At 43.0% G+C, this 15527-nt stretch overlaps 1 protein-coding gene across 25 annotated transcripts in view; it reads left to right on the forward strand.

The window, feature by feature from the left end:
• ANKS1B (ankyrin repeat and sterile alpha motif domain containing 1B) overlaps positions 1 to 15527 on the forward strand; it is a 1111154-nt gene that overhangs the window by 1025214 nt on the left and 70413 nt on the right. For 17 of the 25 annotated variants that reach the window (XM_032346661.1, XM_032346662.1, XM_032346658.1 and 14 more), the window contains 2 exons: positions 3076 to 3183; positions 5278 to 5457. In XM_032346661.1, coding sequence (XP_032202552.1) covers positions 3076 to 3183; positions 5278 to 5457 — 288 coding nt within the window. The remainder of the gene's footprint in view (positions 1 to 3075; positions 3184 to 5277; positions 5458 to 15527) is intronic. The other 8 variants (XM_032346666.1, XM_032346667.1, XM_032346668.1 and 5 more) reach the window with 2 other exon arrangements.

Consider the following 15527-nt stretch of genomic DNA (forward strand, 5'->3'; position numbering starts at 1 on the left):
TCGTTGTGGGTCAGGATTTCCATGCTTCCTAAGAGTGCGGCCCACCATGCAGGTTGCTTCATATCTCTGGCCACCCTGTGCCTGTTATTCTCACAACCTCAGTCTTCATCTTCCCAACAACGCTGGGATCGGCATCAACTTCCTCACTTTGTAGGTGAGAAAACTGAGATCAGAAGGTCCAGTCACATGCCCCAATGGAATCACTGGAGAGTAAACCAAAAGCAGCCACGGGGGTTTCACCAGCTCAGTCTTACCACAGTTAATTCGTTATTCACTGTCAGTTATTTGTCAGAATGATTTTGAATGTCTTTATTATTATAAAAAACATTTCTTAGCAGGACCCAGGGGCCTGCGGTAGCAGTGTGAGCATCAGGTCCAATTAGCCACTGGGAGGAAGCCAGTGGGGATTTTATAGGAGGAATTTATATTCAATAGAAGCCTTTTGGCAAAGTAATTGAGAATGTGAATAAAAGGGAATGAGAAAATGTAGTGTTCTTTAGACTTGCAAATACATTTGAAAAGGTTAATGTTGTGTTTTTCTGAGATGGAGGAATTCTTTGATCTTGATGCTTCAGGAAAAAAAAAAAAAAAGAAACAATGCAAAAATAACAGGGCATCTCTCTGGATCATTTAAATAATGTTGCCTGCAAGTCCTGGGCACTGGGACCACACTTATTTTAGCATATTTATAAATCCTCTGAGGAGTATATGGTGAAATTCCAGATTTCAAATTTCCAGATGAAAACCGCTAAACTCCTCTAGGTAGTGAAGTGCCAAGCTGGCTAATATAAATGCAGAAAGACAACCCAGGGTTACGCGAGTGGCAGCATTCTGGACAGCAGATGGGCTTCTGCGTGGACAACCATAGGGTAAGGAATTTAGGGAGAATTAAAACAAACCATCCTTCCAAGATTAAAGGGCTTTGAACCCTCAGCTAGACTGAAGCTGGTGTATATTTTTGTCCCTAGTTATTCCTACTGCAGCTAAAAGGCCAGCCAGAAATCAGGAGTGCTTAGAAAGGGACATTGAAGAGGGGCCATTAAAAGCAGAAAATTGTCTCCTGCTCAAACGTGAAACTGTGGTCCACTTACACATGGAGTGTTGTGAGTGTTTTGCTCCACCAGCCTTAAGCAGCTGTGAGAAGACACAGAGAGATGGACTCAGATGCTCTGTGGGGAACAGGAGCTGTTTTAGGGGGGCCAACTGCAAAGATCAGGATGAAGGTTCACAAAATTATAGGGATACGGTACATGTGGACACTCACCTTGATTAACAGTTGGGGTCCCCATCATCGTCAAACTTGGGTCAGAGCGTAGATAGGAAAGGAATAGAGCACACCGCTGGTTTAAAGTCGGAATCAATTTAGGCAGAAAGGCCAATAGGCTCACTGACAAATAGGCAAATAAAAATTCAAGGAAGTATGGGATGAATGCCCAAGAAATGCCGACCTCTCCCCTTTGAAACTCAAAAGAGAGTTGTTTTGGTTTTTTGTTTTTTTTTTTTTTTGGGGGGGGGTGGGGGGTGTTTTTAGATCACTTACACTATGGGTAGAATACTTTAGGAACTAATAACCCAAATAGTCCCAGTTCTGTCCTCGTACTCTACATGGGCACAGAAGAGATAAATGCGTTTCTTATGAATGGATGTATAATACGCTGTTTCAAAAAGGCAGTAATACTTGGAGATGTGCCTACACTTTGCAGTTTACCTTGGAATAAAATAAATTTTGGAATCCGGCAAACCTGATTCAAATCCTAAAGCCACTGTGTACTGGTCCTTAGATAGGCTACTTAACCACTCTGAACTCTAGTATCCTCTTCTGGAAAGGAAAAAGAATACCTTCGAGAGAAGGATGTTGGGATGGTGAGAGAGGAAGCGTTTGTAAAGCTCCAGGAGGGGAGGGGCCTGAGACTGTTTGCAGGTCTTGGCTCCCCTTTGTCATCTCTTCCACGGTGTGCCCTTTGCAGCACCCTCGGACTCCGAATCCCGTCCGAGGGAGCCTCTGAGTCTTCCCCCAGGTGGACCAAGCTGGATTCTCGTGCTACTCTGCTACTTTCATCAACATTAACCTTCATTCTCTCCTATTCATTGAGCCCCTATTGTTTCAAGCATCGCTTTAGGCATTTGGGGAATCATACTGATAAAGATAGATCAGGGCCCTGCTGGCAGGAGGTTTACCTAGGGGATATGGGACACACACACACACACACACACACACACTCTGAACCTGTAAACAAAGTCCTTTCCGAGAATGAGAAAAAGGGGATCATAGAGTAGAGTGGGACAGGGGTTGAGGACATGGTTCTTTTAATGAGAGGAGGAAAAAGGCTTGCATGAGGAGACAACAGTTGAGCTCCAGAAGAACGAGAAGGTGTCACTTGAAAAGCTTAAGGGGAATGTCCCAGGTAAATGGACAAAGGGGATAGAGGCCCCGTGGCAAGAATGAGTATGGAATGTTCAAGGAGCAGAGGAGACCAGGGTGAGCATCCTGAATGGAGGGACCCTAAGGGAGGCAGAGGGCAGCCAGCCCTATTGGGCCTTGGAGCCAGGTCAGGACTCGGATTTTATTTTAAGAGCAATAGAAGGGCGCCTGCGTGGCTCAGTCAGTTAAGCATCTGCCTTGCATTGGGCTCCCCGCACAGCCGGGAGTCAGCTTCTTCCTCTCTCTCTCTGTGCACACGTGCTCATTCTCTCTCCCTTAAATAAATAAATAAAATCTTTAAAAAAGAAATAGGAGCAATAGAAAGCTATTGGAGAGTTTTCTGCTGGTAAGGGAAAAGACTTGACTTCTCCTTTGGAAAGCGCTGTGGTTGCCGAGTGGAGGAGTGGGCTCTAGGGCAGCTCGAGCGAAAGGAGCGGTGTCGGCTCTGTTGTCCCGCCTCCAGTCCACTGCCACCGTGGACTCTGCCCGTGCCATTCCCATCTTTCCAGAACTCGAGGGCCCACTCTGATTTCACACCGCATCTCTCAGGGGGCAGAGGTAAAGGCACAAATCCCTTCACTCTTCCGTCTTTTAGGACATATAAAATATTTTTTCTCAAACGAAATATTTAACCCAAATATATGTCGTTTCAGGTTTTAAAAATCAATTTGATTGGCCACAGGAAACGTATTTTGGCATCTCTGGGAGACAGGCTGCACGACGACCCACCCCAGAAGCCCCCTCGGTCCATCACCCTCAGGGTAAGTGCCCAGCTGGTCCGTTTCGTTCTCCACTCTTATCCTCAAAAATGATCTTGTGCAAGAAAATACAATGACCAATGCAATGGATCGGGACGTACAGGCTGTTTTCCATGTAGCTTACCTTATTTATATAAAAAACAATCTCACTTTTGATTATATTTTGTAAGATGAGATTTGTTTTTCTCAATTGGTTAAATATCTATTTTTGAGATGTTAGATGCACATCTGACAAACCACCACCTTTAACGAATCGCTCCCTCTCCTCCCTTCCCACACGCCCATCTGCACCAAGTGAGAGGAAATGAGTTTTCTGTCAAAGTCCTCAAACCCACAGGAAAGAAATCAATGGAGGACCACAATTAAGGAAGGATCAATTTAAAGCTAACCTTAGGGTCTTCTGGTTTTTAGGCAGTGCAAGCTCGTCAGCCTTACCCACTTCAAAAATGAAAAATAGAGACTCCAGAGAACTTTAAGAAACGAGCTCGGCTACATTTTAGGAAGATGGGGCAGAACAACTAGAGAGAGAACCCACAGAAGGGAGAGGAAACTAAAGTGGGAGGAGCAGAGTGAACAGGAAAACGACAGCTGATCGCCAGCTAGGTGGCAGCGGCAAGGAGCCCGCAGCCGGCCCTGGTTTTGTGAGGCCTATTGGAACCTTCCAGAAACTCCTCAGAAAGCCAGGATCTCCATGACTGCTTGGAGAGTTCCCGCTCTGTTCTCTTCAGTTAGTCCTGCACTTGCTTCTGACCCCTCTCCTGCCCGCGGCCGCAGAGGCAGGGATCGTGAGCGGTGCACAGGAGCCCGGCCCTTAGGTGGAGCTAAGTTCCCACACTTGATCTTAGCCAAAAGGCGGAGAAGCGATTGGAACTGGGTTCCATCTAACGCGTGCAGTGCCGCAGAAAGCCTCTTATCAGTGAGCTTCAGCAAACAGCCCGCCCAGCACAGCGGAGGGCCAGGCAGGAGAGGAGCTGCTAAGATTTGGAGTCTGATTCTGTTTTGAAAGGAGAAGATACACAGCCATGTCTGAGAGCGCAGGAGATGTGGCTGGAAGAGGGAATCAGAAGGAACGTATTGGGAGAATCGGGACACATTGGGACATTTGGAGACTAGTTGAGGGCTTTGGGAGCAGTGAAAGGAGAAATAGGACCTATTTTTCTTCCCAGGAAAGGAAGCCTCTAGTAAGTTAGAGGGGAAATAAGGCTGGAAAGAGATTATTGTCTTGCCTTCATTTTACTACACAAAAGGAGGGAAAGATTTAGGTGCCGTCAGTGTAAACATCCTAAAATGCCTCTTTAGATGAGCAACTCCACCAACTTATTTTGCTCTCTTTCCTTCCCCTCCTGAACCTCTCCCTCTGGCTCCCTGGAAGAAATTTAGGAGAACAACAAACAGACTAAAGACAGAGATTTCCCCAGAAAAAGAGCAGGATCTTAATCTGTCACAGGAGGCCCAGAACATCTGGGGGAGGAGTGGCCTGGAGACCCAGCACAATCCAACCCTCCTCTGACTTGCAGACACTTGAGCCCAGCCTTCTGCCGCCCCTTGTCTTCCTTCTGCCTGGTTTCCCTCAGCTTGAGTCATCTTTGCCGTTGACACGCATCCTCTGTCATTATATGCATTGCTCTGCAGTCTGCGTGTGACATGCTGTGTCTCCATGCTGTGTCCTCTACCCTGCCCCATTGCCACACCACCCTCTGATGGAGAATCAAGACCCGTTAGGTCCCATCGGGGCTCTCTGTTCATGTGTCTACCACGGTGAGGACACTCTGTCCGCATGAAAACATGGCACACACGATATCGTCAGGGGTGCCCAACGTATGTGTGCCTTCTCTCCTGAACTCCTCCGTAGCACTGGGTGCAAGAAAACAGAGCCTGATTGAGTGTCCTTTAAACTTTTGGCCTAAAATACTTAGGGGGGGAAATATTGCCTAGATCACGCCATTAAAAAAATGGCGGAACGTCATCCATGTTTCGGCAATTGATTCAGAAATGACTCCCCACCCCCGCAATTTGTCTTGTCAGTGTTTCACAATTGTGAAAGCAAAGGTGAGCCACAAGAACATGGTATTTACTTCATGATGTATTTCCATTCAGGATCCCAGTGGTAATCACACTCCTCCTCAGTTGTCTCCATCACTTAGCCAAAGCACTTACACCACTGGTGGCTCCCTAGACGTTCCTCACATTATCATGCAGGGCGATGCAAGGAGGAGAAGAAATGAAAACTACTTTGATGATATTCCCCGATCAAAACTGGAGAGGCAGATGGCCCAGGTAAGGTGTTATAAGCCTCTGTGATGTTTTTGCCTTCCCCCGTATCAAGTAATGCATTCTAATATTGAACACTGGCTTACGGTGAGCGGATGCCTGTTGTCCACCAGCCGGAATTTTACCATTTTATGCTATGGCTTTCATTCCTTACTTGCTTGAACCAGACCGACACAGACCTTCCTGGGAATGGAATGTACACACAGACACTTGCTCTCCATTCTTATGCGAGAAACTGTCCGATCTTGTTGCACCCAGAAAGTCTTTGGGCCAGAGAGGGTCACACCGTGTAAGAATCGAATCATCATGAAAATGAATAATAAAAGTCTGGGTTATAAAATGTAAATCGGTTAGATGACAGAGCAGAAGTTGGAGGGAAGCGTTAGCTCTTCATGATGTTGTTAATTTCCTTCCAAGTTAACATGCTTGTACAGAAAAGCACCGTCTTATATTGTCACCTTGAGGAGTTGAAGGTGACGATGCTGCCTGACACAAAGAACCGAAAAAAGAAACCTTTCCTGTTTGGACCTTTCCAGGGTTTTGGTAGAGATGTCCGTGTCTAGCCTGCCCTCAGATTACTGCTCAGAAACTTGAGTCGGCCATAACCAGACCCCAGAGCTATTCTTAACATGCATTCAGAGAGGCAGCTAGCTCTAGAGTTTCTCTGAGAATTCAAGATTTGGATTTGTTGACAACAACTGGCAGAATCAGCTCTTTTCATCCTCCTCCTAGGTTCAGACCGGTGTGTTAAGAGGCTTCTCTCTGCCTCCCACACCTAAGATGAGAATCTTGAGGTGAAAATTCGACTGTAATTGCTTTGCTTTGCTTGTTAAATATTTTTCTCAACTGTTTGGTGAGATTCTGTTTTGAAAAGCCTTTGGTAAACATTCTGTGCTGCCGCTCATGAAAGAAAAATGTGGAGAGAATGTTCTGGAAACCATGGCTGTTCTGCCTGCAGATGCCCTGGAGAGAGAGGGTCTGGTATATTGCAACTCCTTTCGGCTCTCTCAATATTGAATTGTTCTCTGAGTTCTTTGTGCAGAGAATGGCAATGTTAGGATTATGGACAATCTTTTATTGAAGGGAGATGAAAATGCACGAGATACAAAGAAATGAATAATTTTCCCTTTATCTGTTGTTAAGTATTAGCTTTTAATCCTTATTTCTGTTTTCACTGATGTTCTTTTAAAGAATCTGAAAGCTTTTTCCCCAAGTTGTTCAGATATTTCCTGCTGCTTGTTAGTATTTGTGGATCACATATCTGGTTAAATTTGTCTAATGACAGCATTTCGGAGACATGGTTTGATTTAACTTTGAGCCATGTGGTCTTTATGTATTAGAACAAACTGGGTCTTTTCTGAACCTTTCCCTTCCCTGGGTGAAGGAGGATCCTTCATTAAAGACCATTAGCTACTGTTGACTCTGCCAGCCTCAAAAACAGAATCACCTATCCGAGATCCTCATATGATCTGTGAAATTTCTGCACATAGTACAGTTTTTTCAAAGAGGAACTTAATTCCCCATCTGCCTGCGTGTGAACACTCATGTAATCTTGCACGATTGTTCCCTAACTTTCTCTTCTTCGGGAGGTTCATAAGCTAGGGCCGGTATGGAATAGCCCAGATGTTTTTCTTGTCACTCCAACCAGCAGGCATCCCTTTGAGGAGTGGTCTCACTCTCGAGAAAGTTGAATGAACTTGTATCTGGCCAGGTGAGAGAGGTCCAGAAACAGAAAGAGGCTGAGATAAGTGGGTGGATGGACGCAGTGAGCCATGGAGGGTCTATGTCTTTTCCTCTCATGTACTGTCTGCAGTGATGGAATGTCTGGTGTAGACGTAGAACACAATCAGCAGCCGGGAGCATATTAGACCTTTCTGAAATCCTGCCACTAAATACAGCACTTTGGCTGCAGAGAAAATAGGAGATGGCACTGCAGGAACCTGATCCATAAGAAAAAAGGACTCAGAGATCACAACTCTTTTGGTTGGGTTAATTGCAGTTTTTTATTTGTTTCTCTTGAGCATGTTTCCTAGTCTAGAAATGCCAGAAATCGTGGAGAAATAAATGTGTTCCTTTTAAAAATTAGTTTCAAAACTTTAACCTGTCAAAATACGAAATACTTAGTGATTTTGTTGTTGAACGGTTTTATTTAAGTACCTTTCTACCACTCAGCCACTCAACGAATGCTTTTTCTTATCCTTCCTTTTCTGATCATCTGCTATAATGATTTTTAAAATCCCTTTGTTTTTTTAACAACCTGTCATATCCACACTAGACCACATTCTTCCCCAAGGTTGTCCTTAGCCAATAACATTGAGTCTTCCTAATGATTTGAATTAGAAATTAAAATTTCAGTAAGCGAGGAGCTAGTTACACCGCCTTCCAACCAGGAGCTTCGTCCCTGCTGTTCCGCCCTGGAGACTTTCTCCCAAGGGGCTTACGAAGCATGGGTAAAGCTTGCCTTGCCTGTCTTTTTCCCATGGACAGTAGAAGTTCATCTTCAGGCTTTCTTACTCAAAGGAAAGGAAAATGCAGTTAATAGAAAATCACCAGGCCAGTTCCACGTTCCAAGAAACCCCTTTACTCCAAATAGCAGAGGCCCCACCAGAGCAATCTGAAATTCTAGTCATAGGCCAGAAACCTTAAGTTCTTGGTGGTGACAGTATTTTAGAAGAATGTTACCTTCTTAAGGTCTGCTCAATAAATGTGTAGAAGCACTTTCCTTCACTTGGAAAAGCCAGTGCTTAAAGTTAAATTGAGTTGAATTCAGTGTCCCCTCCACTATTAAATTTGTTCATTGGCAAATGATTTTCAAAGGTAACACTAGGATGATGTTTAATTACTTGTGTTCAACTCGAACCAATATGAAAAACCATCTTGGAATACAAAAGATTTTAACTATTGTGACTATTGTTTGCTTTTATTCAGATAGAAGCAATATTCTGGCATCAAATCATGTTAAAGAAATATGTGAGAGACAGAGTTAAGTTCAGTACTAAGAACGTTTTTTAACCCACCGAATGTAATGATATAATCACACCTAAACAATGGGTTTCCATCATGCTGAAAACATTGTTTTCCAGCCTACAGTTCTAAATTGGACTCATTAGCTCAGAAGCTCCACGGTGCTCCCACATTGCCATAGCTCTAATAAATGAATGTCACACTCACATTTGTATAATAACAACGCAGAGCTTTTAAATTTTCAAATGCTTTCACATCTGTTATCTCCTTTCAGTACAAACGATCTATCCCACACAACTACTCATGTGCGTGTTGCACACGGCAGACGAGCTGCTCAGTCCGAGTTCTGTAGAGATGAAAAAGCAAGTGAAAATACGGAAAATAGATCAGAAGGGAGTCAACTGTTTCCAGTGTTTAGGGCCGACTCACAATCTTTAGAAATTTTCTTGAGTGTTATTTAGAAGTCAGAATACTCTTAGGTCCCCAGGTGGCTCAGTCAGTTAAGTGTCTGCCTTCGGCTGAGGTTATGATCTCAGGGTCCAGGGGTCGAGTCCTGCATTCGGCTCCTTGCTCAGCGGGGAACCTGCTTCTCCCTCTGCCATGCTCTCTCTCTCTTTTTTCTCATATAGAAGGTCTTCATTTACCAAAAAATACGCAGGGAAAAATGAAACCTCGTTCTGTTTTCACAAAATAAAAAGGTCTCCTAAGTAGTAAGAGAAATGCAAGTCTTTGCACAAATTTTAGCTTGATATTAATGAGGAAAATCCACAGCGTGGAAGTCCCTGTGTTTGGAAGGCTCTCATCTAAAAAGAATATCAGTATTGGGGGACAGTTACCTTATCTGATGCACGCAAACCCGAGAAATAGATATTATATGCATTTTGAAGACAAGGAGGCTGGGAAACCACATGACTTGCGTGGTCCGGGTCACACAAGCAGAAAGAAATCAAATCAGAACTTGCTTGGGGATTATGTAAGGCACTGTGAAGGCTTTGTGTGCATTGCTCCTCAGTCAGTGGAAAGCTGATTCAGCCGGAAGTCTAATGTTTCTTGATCCAAGCAGTATTACTTAATAAGTACAAGTGATTCGTTACTTCTTTATTTGAAAGCATTTTACATATTATATGAGTTCTACAAAGATCTGTTCTTTTGATACTGTTAAAAGAGGAGAAATGGAAACGGGACCAGATAGAAGCGCTGCCCTGGAAGTCCATGTGTTCTGTCTTACCTAATCCTCTCCATGGAGCATCCTGTGGACTCAAGCAAGCCCAGGGCAGTAAGGGGTTTGCCTCCTGGCTAGTGTATGGCAGAGCCCGGACTCACGCTCCACCTACCTGACCATAGCCTGGTTTCTCTATGGCTCCTAATACCCTGTGGTGTGTCTTAAATGATAGAAATATTTTTATGTGATATAAAACATTTTATTTTATTTTTTAAGATTTTATTTATTTATTTTTATAGATAGAGATCACAAGTGCGCAGAGAGGCAGGCAGAGAGAGAGATCGGTGGAAGCAGGCTCCCTACAGAGCAGAGAGCCCCATGTGGGGCTCGATCTCAGGACCCTGGGATCGCGACCCAAGCCGAAGGCAGAAGCCCTGACCCACTGAGCCACCCAGGCATCCCGATATAAAACATTTTAATAACAGTTCAACAAATACAGATTTCCCCTATGCTAAAATAGATTACACCGGTGTAGGCACAGCAACCAGAACAAGGATAAAATCACTAGTAGTTTAGTGGAAACTTACAGAATCAGCTTTTTTATGTATCACCATAAAACCCTTTAATGCACAACTATGATTATTTGTTGAGCCTTGTAGTGCAGACCCCTCTGCACATATTGGTAGAACTCTGCCCTTCCCGCATGTTTGTGAAAGCTTCGCCCAGGGGTATGGAGATTAAGGTGCATCCAGAGAAGTCCTTTGTTTTCTGCAACCACTGGAAGCTGTTTCCTTAGCAGCTTCTTCCGTTAGAGTTCTGATTTCTTTCTGGCTGTGCGACCTGTACCAAGTCATGTGGTTTCTCTGAACTTCAGCTTTGTTTAAAATGTGGATACAGCCTGCCTCTGGGATTTGTGTGTATCAGATAAGATGATTCGTGCGAAAGTATATTCTAACCTGTAAGTCACTGTGTTAGTACGGAGATGATATGACTCTCACTTAGGGCATATATCACCTGTCAGTCCCTAATTCAATCATGGGGTTCATCACGGGGCCGGTGAATGTCAAATATATTAGAAAAGTAAGTGCTCACTCAGATGGTTGTAGCATTCTGTATAGACCGTCTTTTTGTTCCAGTATTAACCGTGCCTTGAATACATATGGACGATGGAATTGGAATTTTGCTCCTTATTATTTTAGTTGCATAAATTTAAAGGCTGCCGAGAAGCCTCTCTCATGATGGAGAAGGGAGTCTGTGCAGTGATCACAAAGCCAGGAGAGTCAGAGGATAAGTGGAATAAGTCTCTACCAATTCAGGCTACAAAAGTATGTAGAACTCCTTAGTCCCCATCACCTGTTTAAGCCATCCCCTCACACCCCTCCCCTTGCGAGGAGCATCAGGAGATGGATAGACACGTCCAGTTGCTACATTGCACACCTGAAACTAATATGTTAACTAGCGGGAATTTAAATAAAAACTTTAAAAAAAAAGTATGTAGCAAATTTAGAGTAATGGCATGCTATTACTATTTTAACGTGGTCTGGTAAAACATGAAGTGAGAAAGAGGGACTACTTTTTCCTTAAGTGAAATTTACAACTTGCTTGAATCATACAGCCCACCAGATTGGCTAGAGAGGCATGGCTATCCCAAGCAAAAGCTTAGCCATCTTTGGGCAAGAAGGAAGATGGTAACTTGTTCTTTCCTATTTCCCCTGGGAGAGAAAGTCTTGTTTGTAGAAATTTTACCCACTGCTCTGGCATTATGGGAGTTTACAGAATCAGCCTCCAGAAAATAGCACAACTGTGCTCAAGGAACAGCATTTTACAGAAGCGATTTTTCGCCCCCAGCTTACAAGGTTTCTTGTTACTGTGTTAACATCGGATTTTTTAAAAATGCTCATAAGTTAATGGCTGGTTTTTAGTTTAGACCGTTATTGCCTAGCCACTACTCAGAAAGACTCAGCCTGTCCATGACTTCAAAAGTTTCTTCGATGAAGGTTTTAAGAGCAACTCCTAATACTCAAGCGCAGACAGATAATATAAAACCAAAAAAGAAGGTTCAGAATAAACTCAGTAAGCTCTTCCGTCAGGAGCTTCCGATCTGACAGCTTGTCAGGCTGACAGGCTGACGTACCAGTTTCAGATATAACTTGGGATGTTGATGAGAACTGTGCCCCGATTCTAGCCAAGAGCTCTGGACCACCAGCCACCGATTCCCAAAGGCATTGCACCAAGCAGAAGTGGGAAACGTGGCTTTCATAATTGGAATTTAAACCTGATGTGTGTACACTTCGTTTATTAATGTGGACGGTTAATTGCCTCTTCTCAAAATATACACCGCTCTCTCCCTGTGACAACTTTGCAGAGGGAAATTCCAGTGTGATTAAGTGTCTTTTGGGAAACTTTGAAGTGTCACTACCTATCCTGTGCATCAGGTTTAAAAAAAAAAAAAAAATATATCATGGGAAGAAGTAGGAGAATCACTCAGAGGGATTCCTTTTTTAGGTTTTGATGCTCATCTTACAAGTCTGGATTCTTTCATTCTCTGTCAAGTCCATCAGTGAGGCAAATTAGATGACCAGAGTTTGTTCTGACATATGCCAGTCAGACCTAAACATCTCCATTGATTTTTACTGGAGAAGCTTTGATGTCTCCAGCTTCTCTCAGTGTCCTGGTCCTTAACCAAAGTGAACGTTCCCCGTTAAAAACAGACCATGGATTTAAAAAAAAAAAAAAAAAATCAGTATAAAACATCCTATTTTCAACTGAATAAATAAGAAATCTGACTCTATATAAAAACCCTATTTCAGTGGAATTGACCTTGTGATATTTAGTGGTGCCTTAGGGTTGCTGACAGTGAGTAGCTTATTCACAAAGAGGCCCACTAGGCTATTTTTCCACTTGTTAAATCTTTGGAATGTTTCTCATTATATCCAGTCCAGTTCTTGGGTCCACAGGTCAGAGTTTTGGTTGTTGTAACCTGACCTTGATAAATTTTCAAGGGTAAGAGAATTCTCTTATTCCCCTTCGCCCTCTTCCTTTTCTTTTTCAAATGTTAAAAAAAGGGAGGGGGTTCATGTCTAGAGGAAAGAGGGCTGATTATGCAGTCCTCTCTCAGTTAATCCCATTTGTAGATGATTGAAGTCCTATACCAGTAGGGACTCTTCTAGATACATGCAAGTAACAAAAATCCACCTCAAGGTGTCTTAAGTTAAAAAGGGCATGTGTTCGAGTCATTTCACTGCAAAGTTCAGGTGAGTCTGGGTCCCAGTGCTCCTGTGATGTCTTGCTCTTTGGCTCTTCATGTCTCAGCTCTGCTCCCCTCTGGGTTGGCTCTTCTCCCAAACAGGCTTTCTCTATGATGAGGGAATTTCAAATCCAATTTCTACTTAACTTGAAACTATAAGAAAGAGGCCTTCTTTTTCCAAGAGCTCCCCCTAAAAAGGCCCAGGATTGAGTCCCATTTGTTCAGATCAGTCTGTTTTGGATCACTTATCTGTCCAGAGCGAATTACAAAGGAGGTTGTGTCTGTATTGTGTAGTGCGTTGTGTGCGTGTGTGCGTGTGTGCGTGTGTGCGTGTGTGTGCGCGCGCGCGGGCGACATGATTAGCCAGGCACAGGTCATGTGTCTGAACGGGGTTTTGGCTCCCTCCTGGTGCACCACACAGATTGAAGGGTGGGAAGAGACCCCTCCCAGGGACCCTCAGAGCGCCAAGGCCAGGAATGGGAATGCAGCAGAAATAGCAAAAGTGGACCCCTGAACAGATCTGCTCGAACATTCTGAGAATGTCTGATAGAAAACTGTCATATCACATGAGTATTGATTTCAGTGGTTCATATTTATAATTTGACGAGCTTTTTTTAAAATACCAGACCTGAAGCCATGAGATCAGGGTTAAGAATCCCATCTCTGGTATCTCTTACATCTATAAACTGGAGCAAGCCTTTTTAGCCATTCAGAATCTTAGTTTTCTTTTCCTAAAATGAAATGAATGCCCACCTCACATTATTTTTTGCGAGGCACAAGTAAAGGAGTAGTTGTCAAAGTTATTTTACAAATTCTAAAGCTATATGTTTGGGCTGTTTTATCAAAAGTATCATTATTTTGAGAAAACCTCTACAGTATGCTTTTTCAACTAACAACTGGGAATAAACATACTGTGGAGTAAAGCTCATAATACCTAACTGTGCTTTACAAAACTACTTCTACTTTCCAGCTCCTAAGCCCTAACTGGTATCTCTCCACTGGTATGGACACAATAGTTCTTAGGAAATACTATTAGTACTTCAAATACTATAGGTATTTGAATACTCTAAGAAGTTTCTATCTGTGTCATAACCCAGTTAACATTGGAGCTTTGGAAAGGATTCATGGATGATACCCTTATTTAAATACTTTCAAATACTTGATGAGTTAGCATATATCGAATTCTATCATTATCTTTAATATTTAAACTTTTTTTTCTCATACAGTGAAGTGTATGTTGGCTATGTAGTAGCAAGGCCTGACTCTTCCTTCATCATTTTAAAATTCCTTATACTGAACACTGTGTAAATGCTTGTTGACCAGATTTCTTTGCACAAGGTTATAGGCACCACAAAGCCACAGTTTTCTAGGATCCCCAGATGAGACACAAATTGGGATGGTCTCAAATCTTTTAGAAGAACTATCTGGAACAGCCCCTGCCTAGTAGATCTGGTAAGTTAACTGAATACCATTATTGCCAGAGGCAGTAATGATTCATACAACTTATAATACAACTTACAATGTATAATTAATACAACTCCCAAAGCCTGGAGAGTTTATGTTGCTTACCCAAGGCCACACAGATTGTAAGAAGTAGAGGAAGGATTTAGACCCAGGCAATCAAGCTTCCCACCTGAGCTTTGACCACTGTGTTGATAAACACCTGCACTGTCTCTCTCCAAACTGGGTTTCAGCAGACACAACGCATTCTGTAAGTTCTAGACATGACACATTCTATAAGTTCTAGTGCAGCGTTTTGAGTCCTGTGACAGATTCTATTAATACTGTCTAACGTTTTAGGAAAATGCAAGATTAGTAGAGAATTGAACCTCCAAAGTAGCATGAAAAAACTTTGTCAAGAAAATCCTTCGCTCTTGACATCCGTTTTCTTATTCTTTACAAATCAGGAGTAGCAAACAATTGCTTCATGTAAACAATTATGAAATGGCGAGACCCCTTTTCTATAGGGGTTTCCAATGAGGTTTGAATACAGCATCACAAAGATTTGCAGTAACTTGTGTTAATGACTAGAAGATTCTTCTGTGCATCTGCTAAAGAAAAGCAGAAAATCTTAGGATGGGAACGGGCTGGAAAATATATCTAGTCCTGTGACATAATGCAGGACTGTTCCTAATACATCCCAAATGGACAGCTACAAGTTTCTGCCTACCCTTGTCCCTGGGAAGGTGACCCTGACTTTGTGAAACAGTCCCATCTCTCTGGAAAAATTGTGATGGAACTTTTGCCTTACGTTGAATTGAAATAAGCCTTCCTATAACTATTACATACTTAGCTTAGAAAAATTGAAGAATAAATCTGCTCCCTTTTGCTGAGAACAGTTCTGTAAGACTAAAGAGAATTTGATGTCTTCCCCTTACTCTGTTCATCATACGTGGCTCCTTGCCAATATCATTCTGAGAAGTGGGATGTGGACCCCACAGCATCCTCAATCTCTGGTCACATCTGTCATCTGCTTTGTTGATGTTCGTGCTTGACCTCAGTAACATCTGTTAACTCCTACTGAGCTTTTCTTCATGAAAATGTCCCAGCTTTTACCAATGGCTATGAGCCATGCCTCCAACCTCAGCCCTCAGCCTTGGGGTGTGTGTGTGTGTGTGTGTGTGTGTGTGTGTGTGTGTCTGTGTGTGTTTCTGTGTCTGTGTTTAACCTTAATGCAGGATTTTACATTTACACTATTCCTTT

This window comes from Mustela erminea, chromosome 6 (genome assembly GCF_009829155.1).
Source record: "Mustela erminea isolate mMusErm1 chromosome 6, mMusErm1.Pri, whole genome shotgun sequence".
In the NCBI taxonomy this organism is placed as follows: domain Eukaryota; kingdom Metazoa; phylum Chordata; class Mammalia; order Carnivora; family Mustelidae; genus Mustela; species Mustela erminea.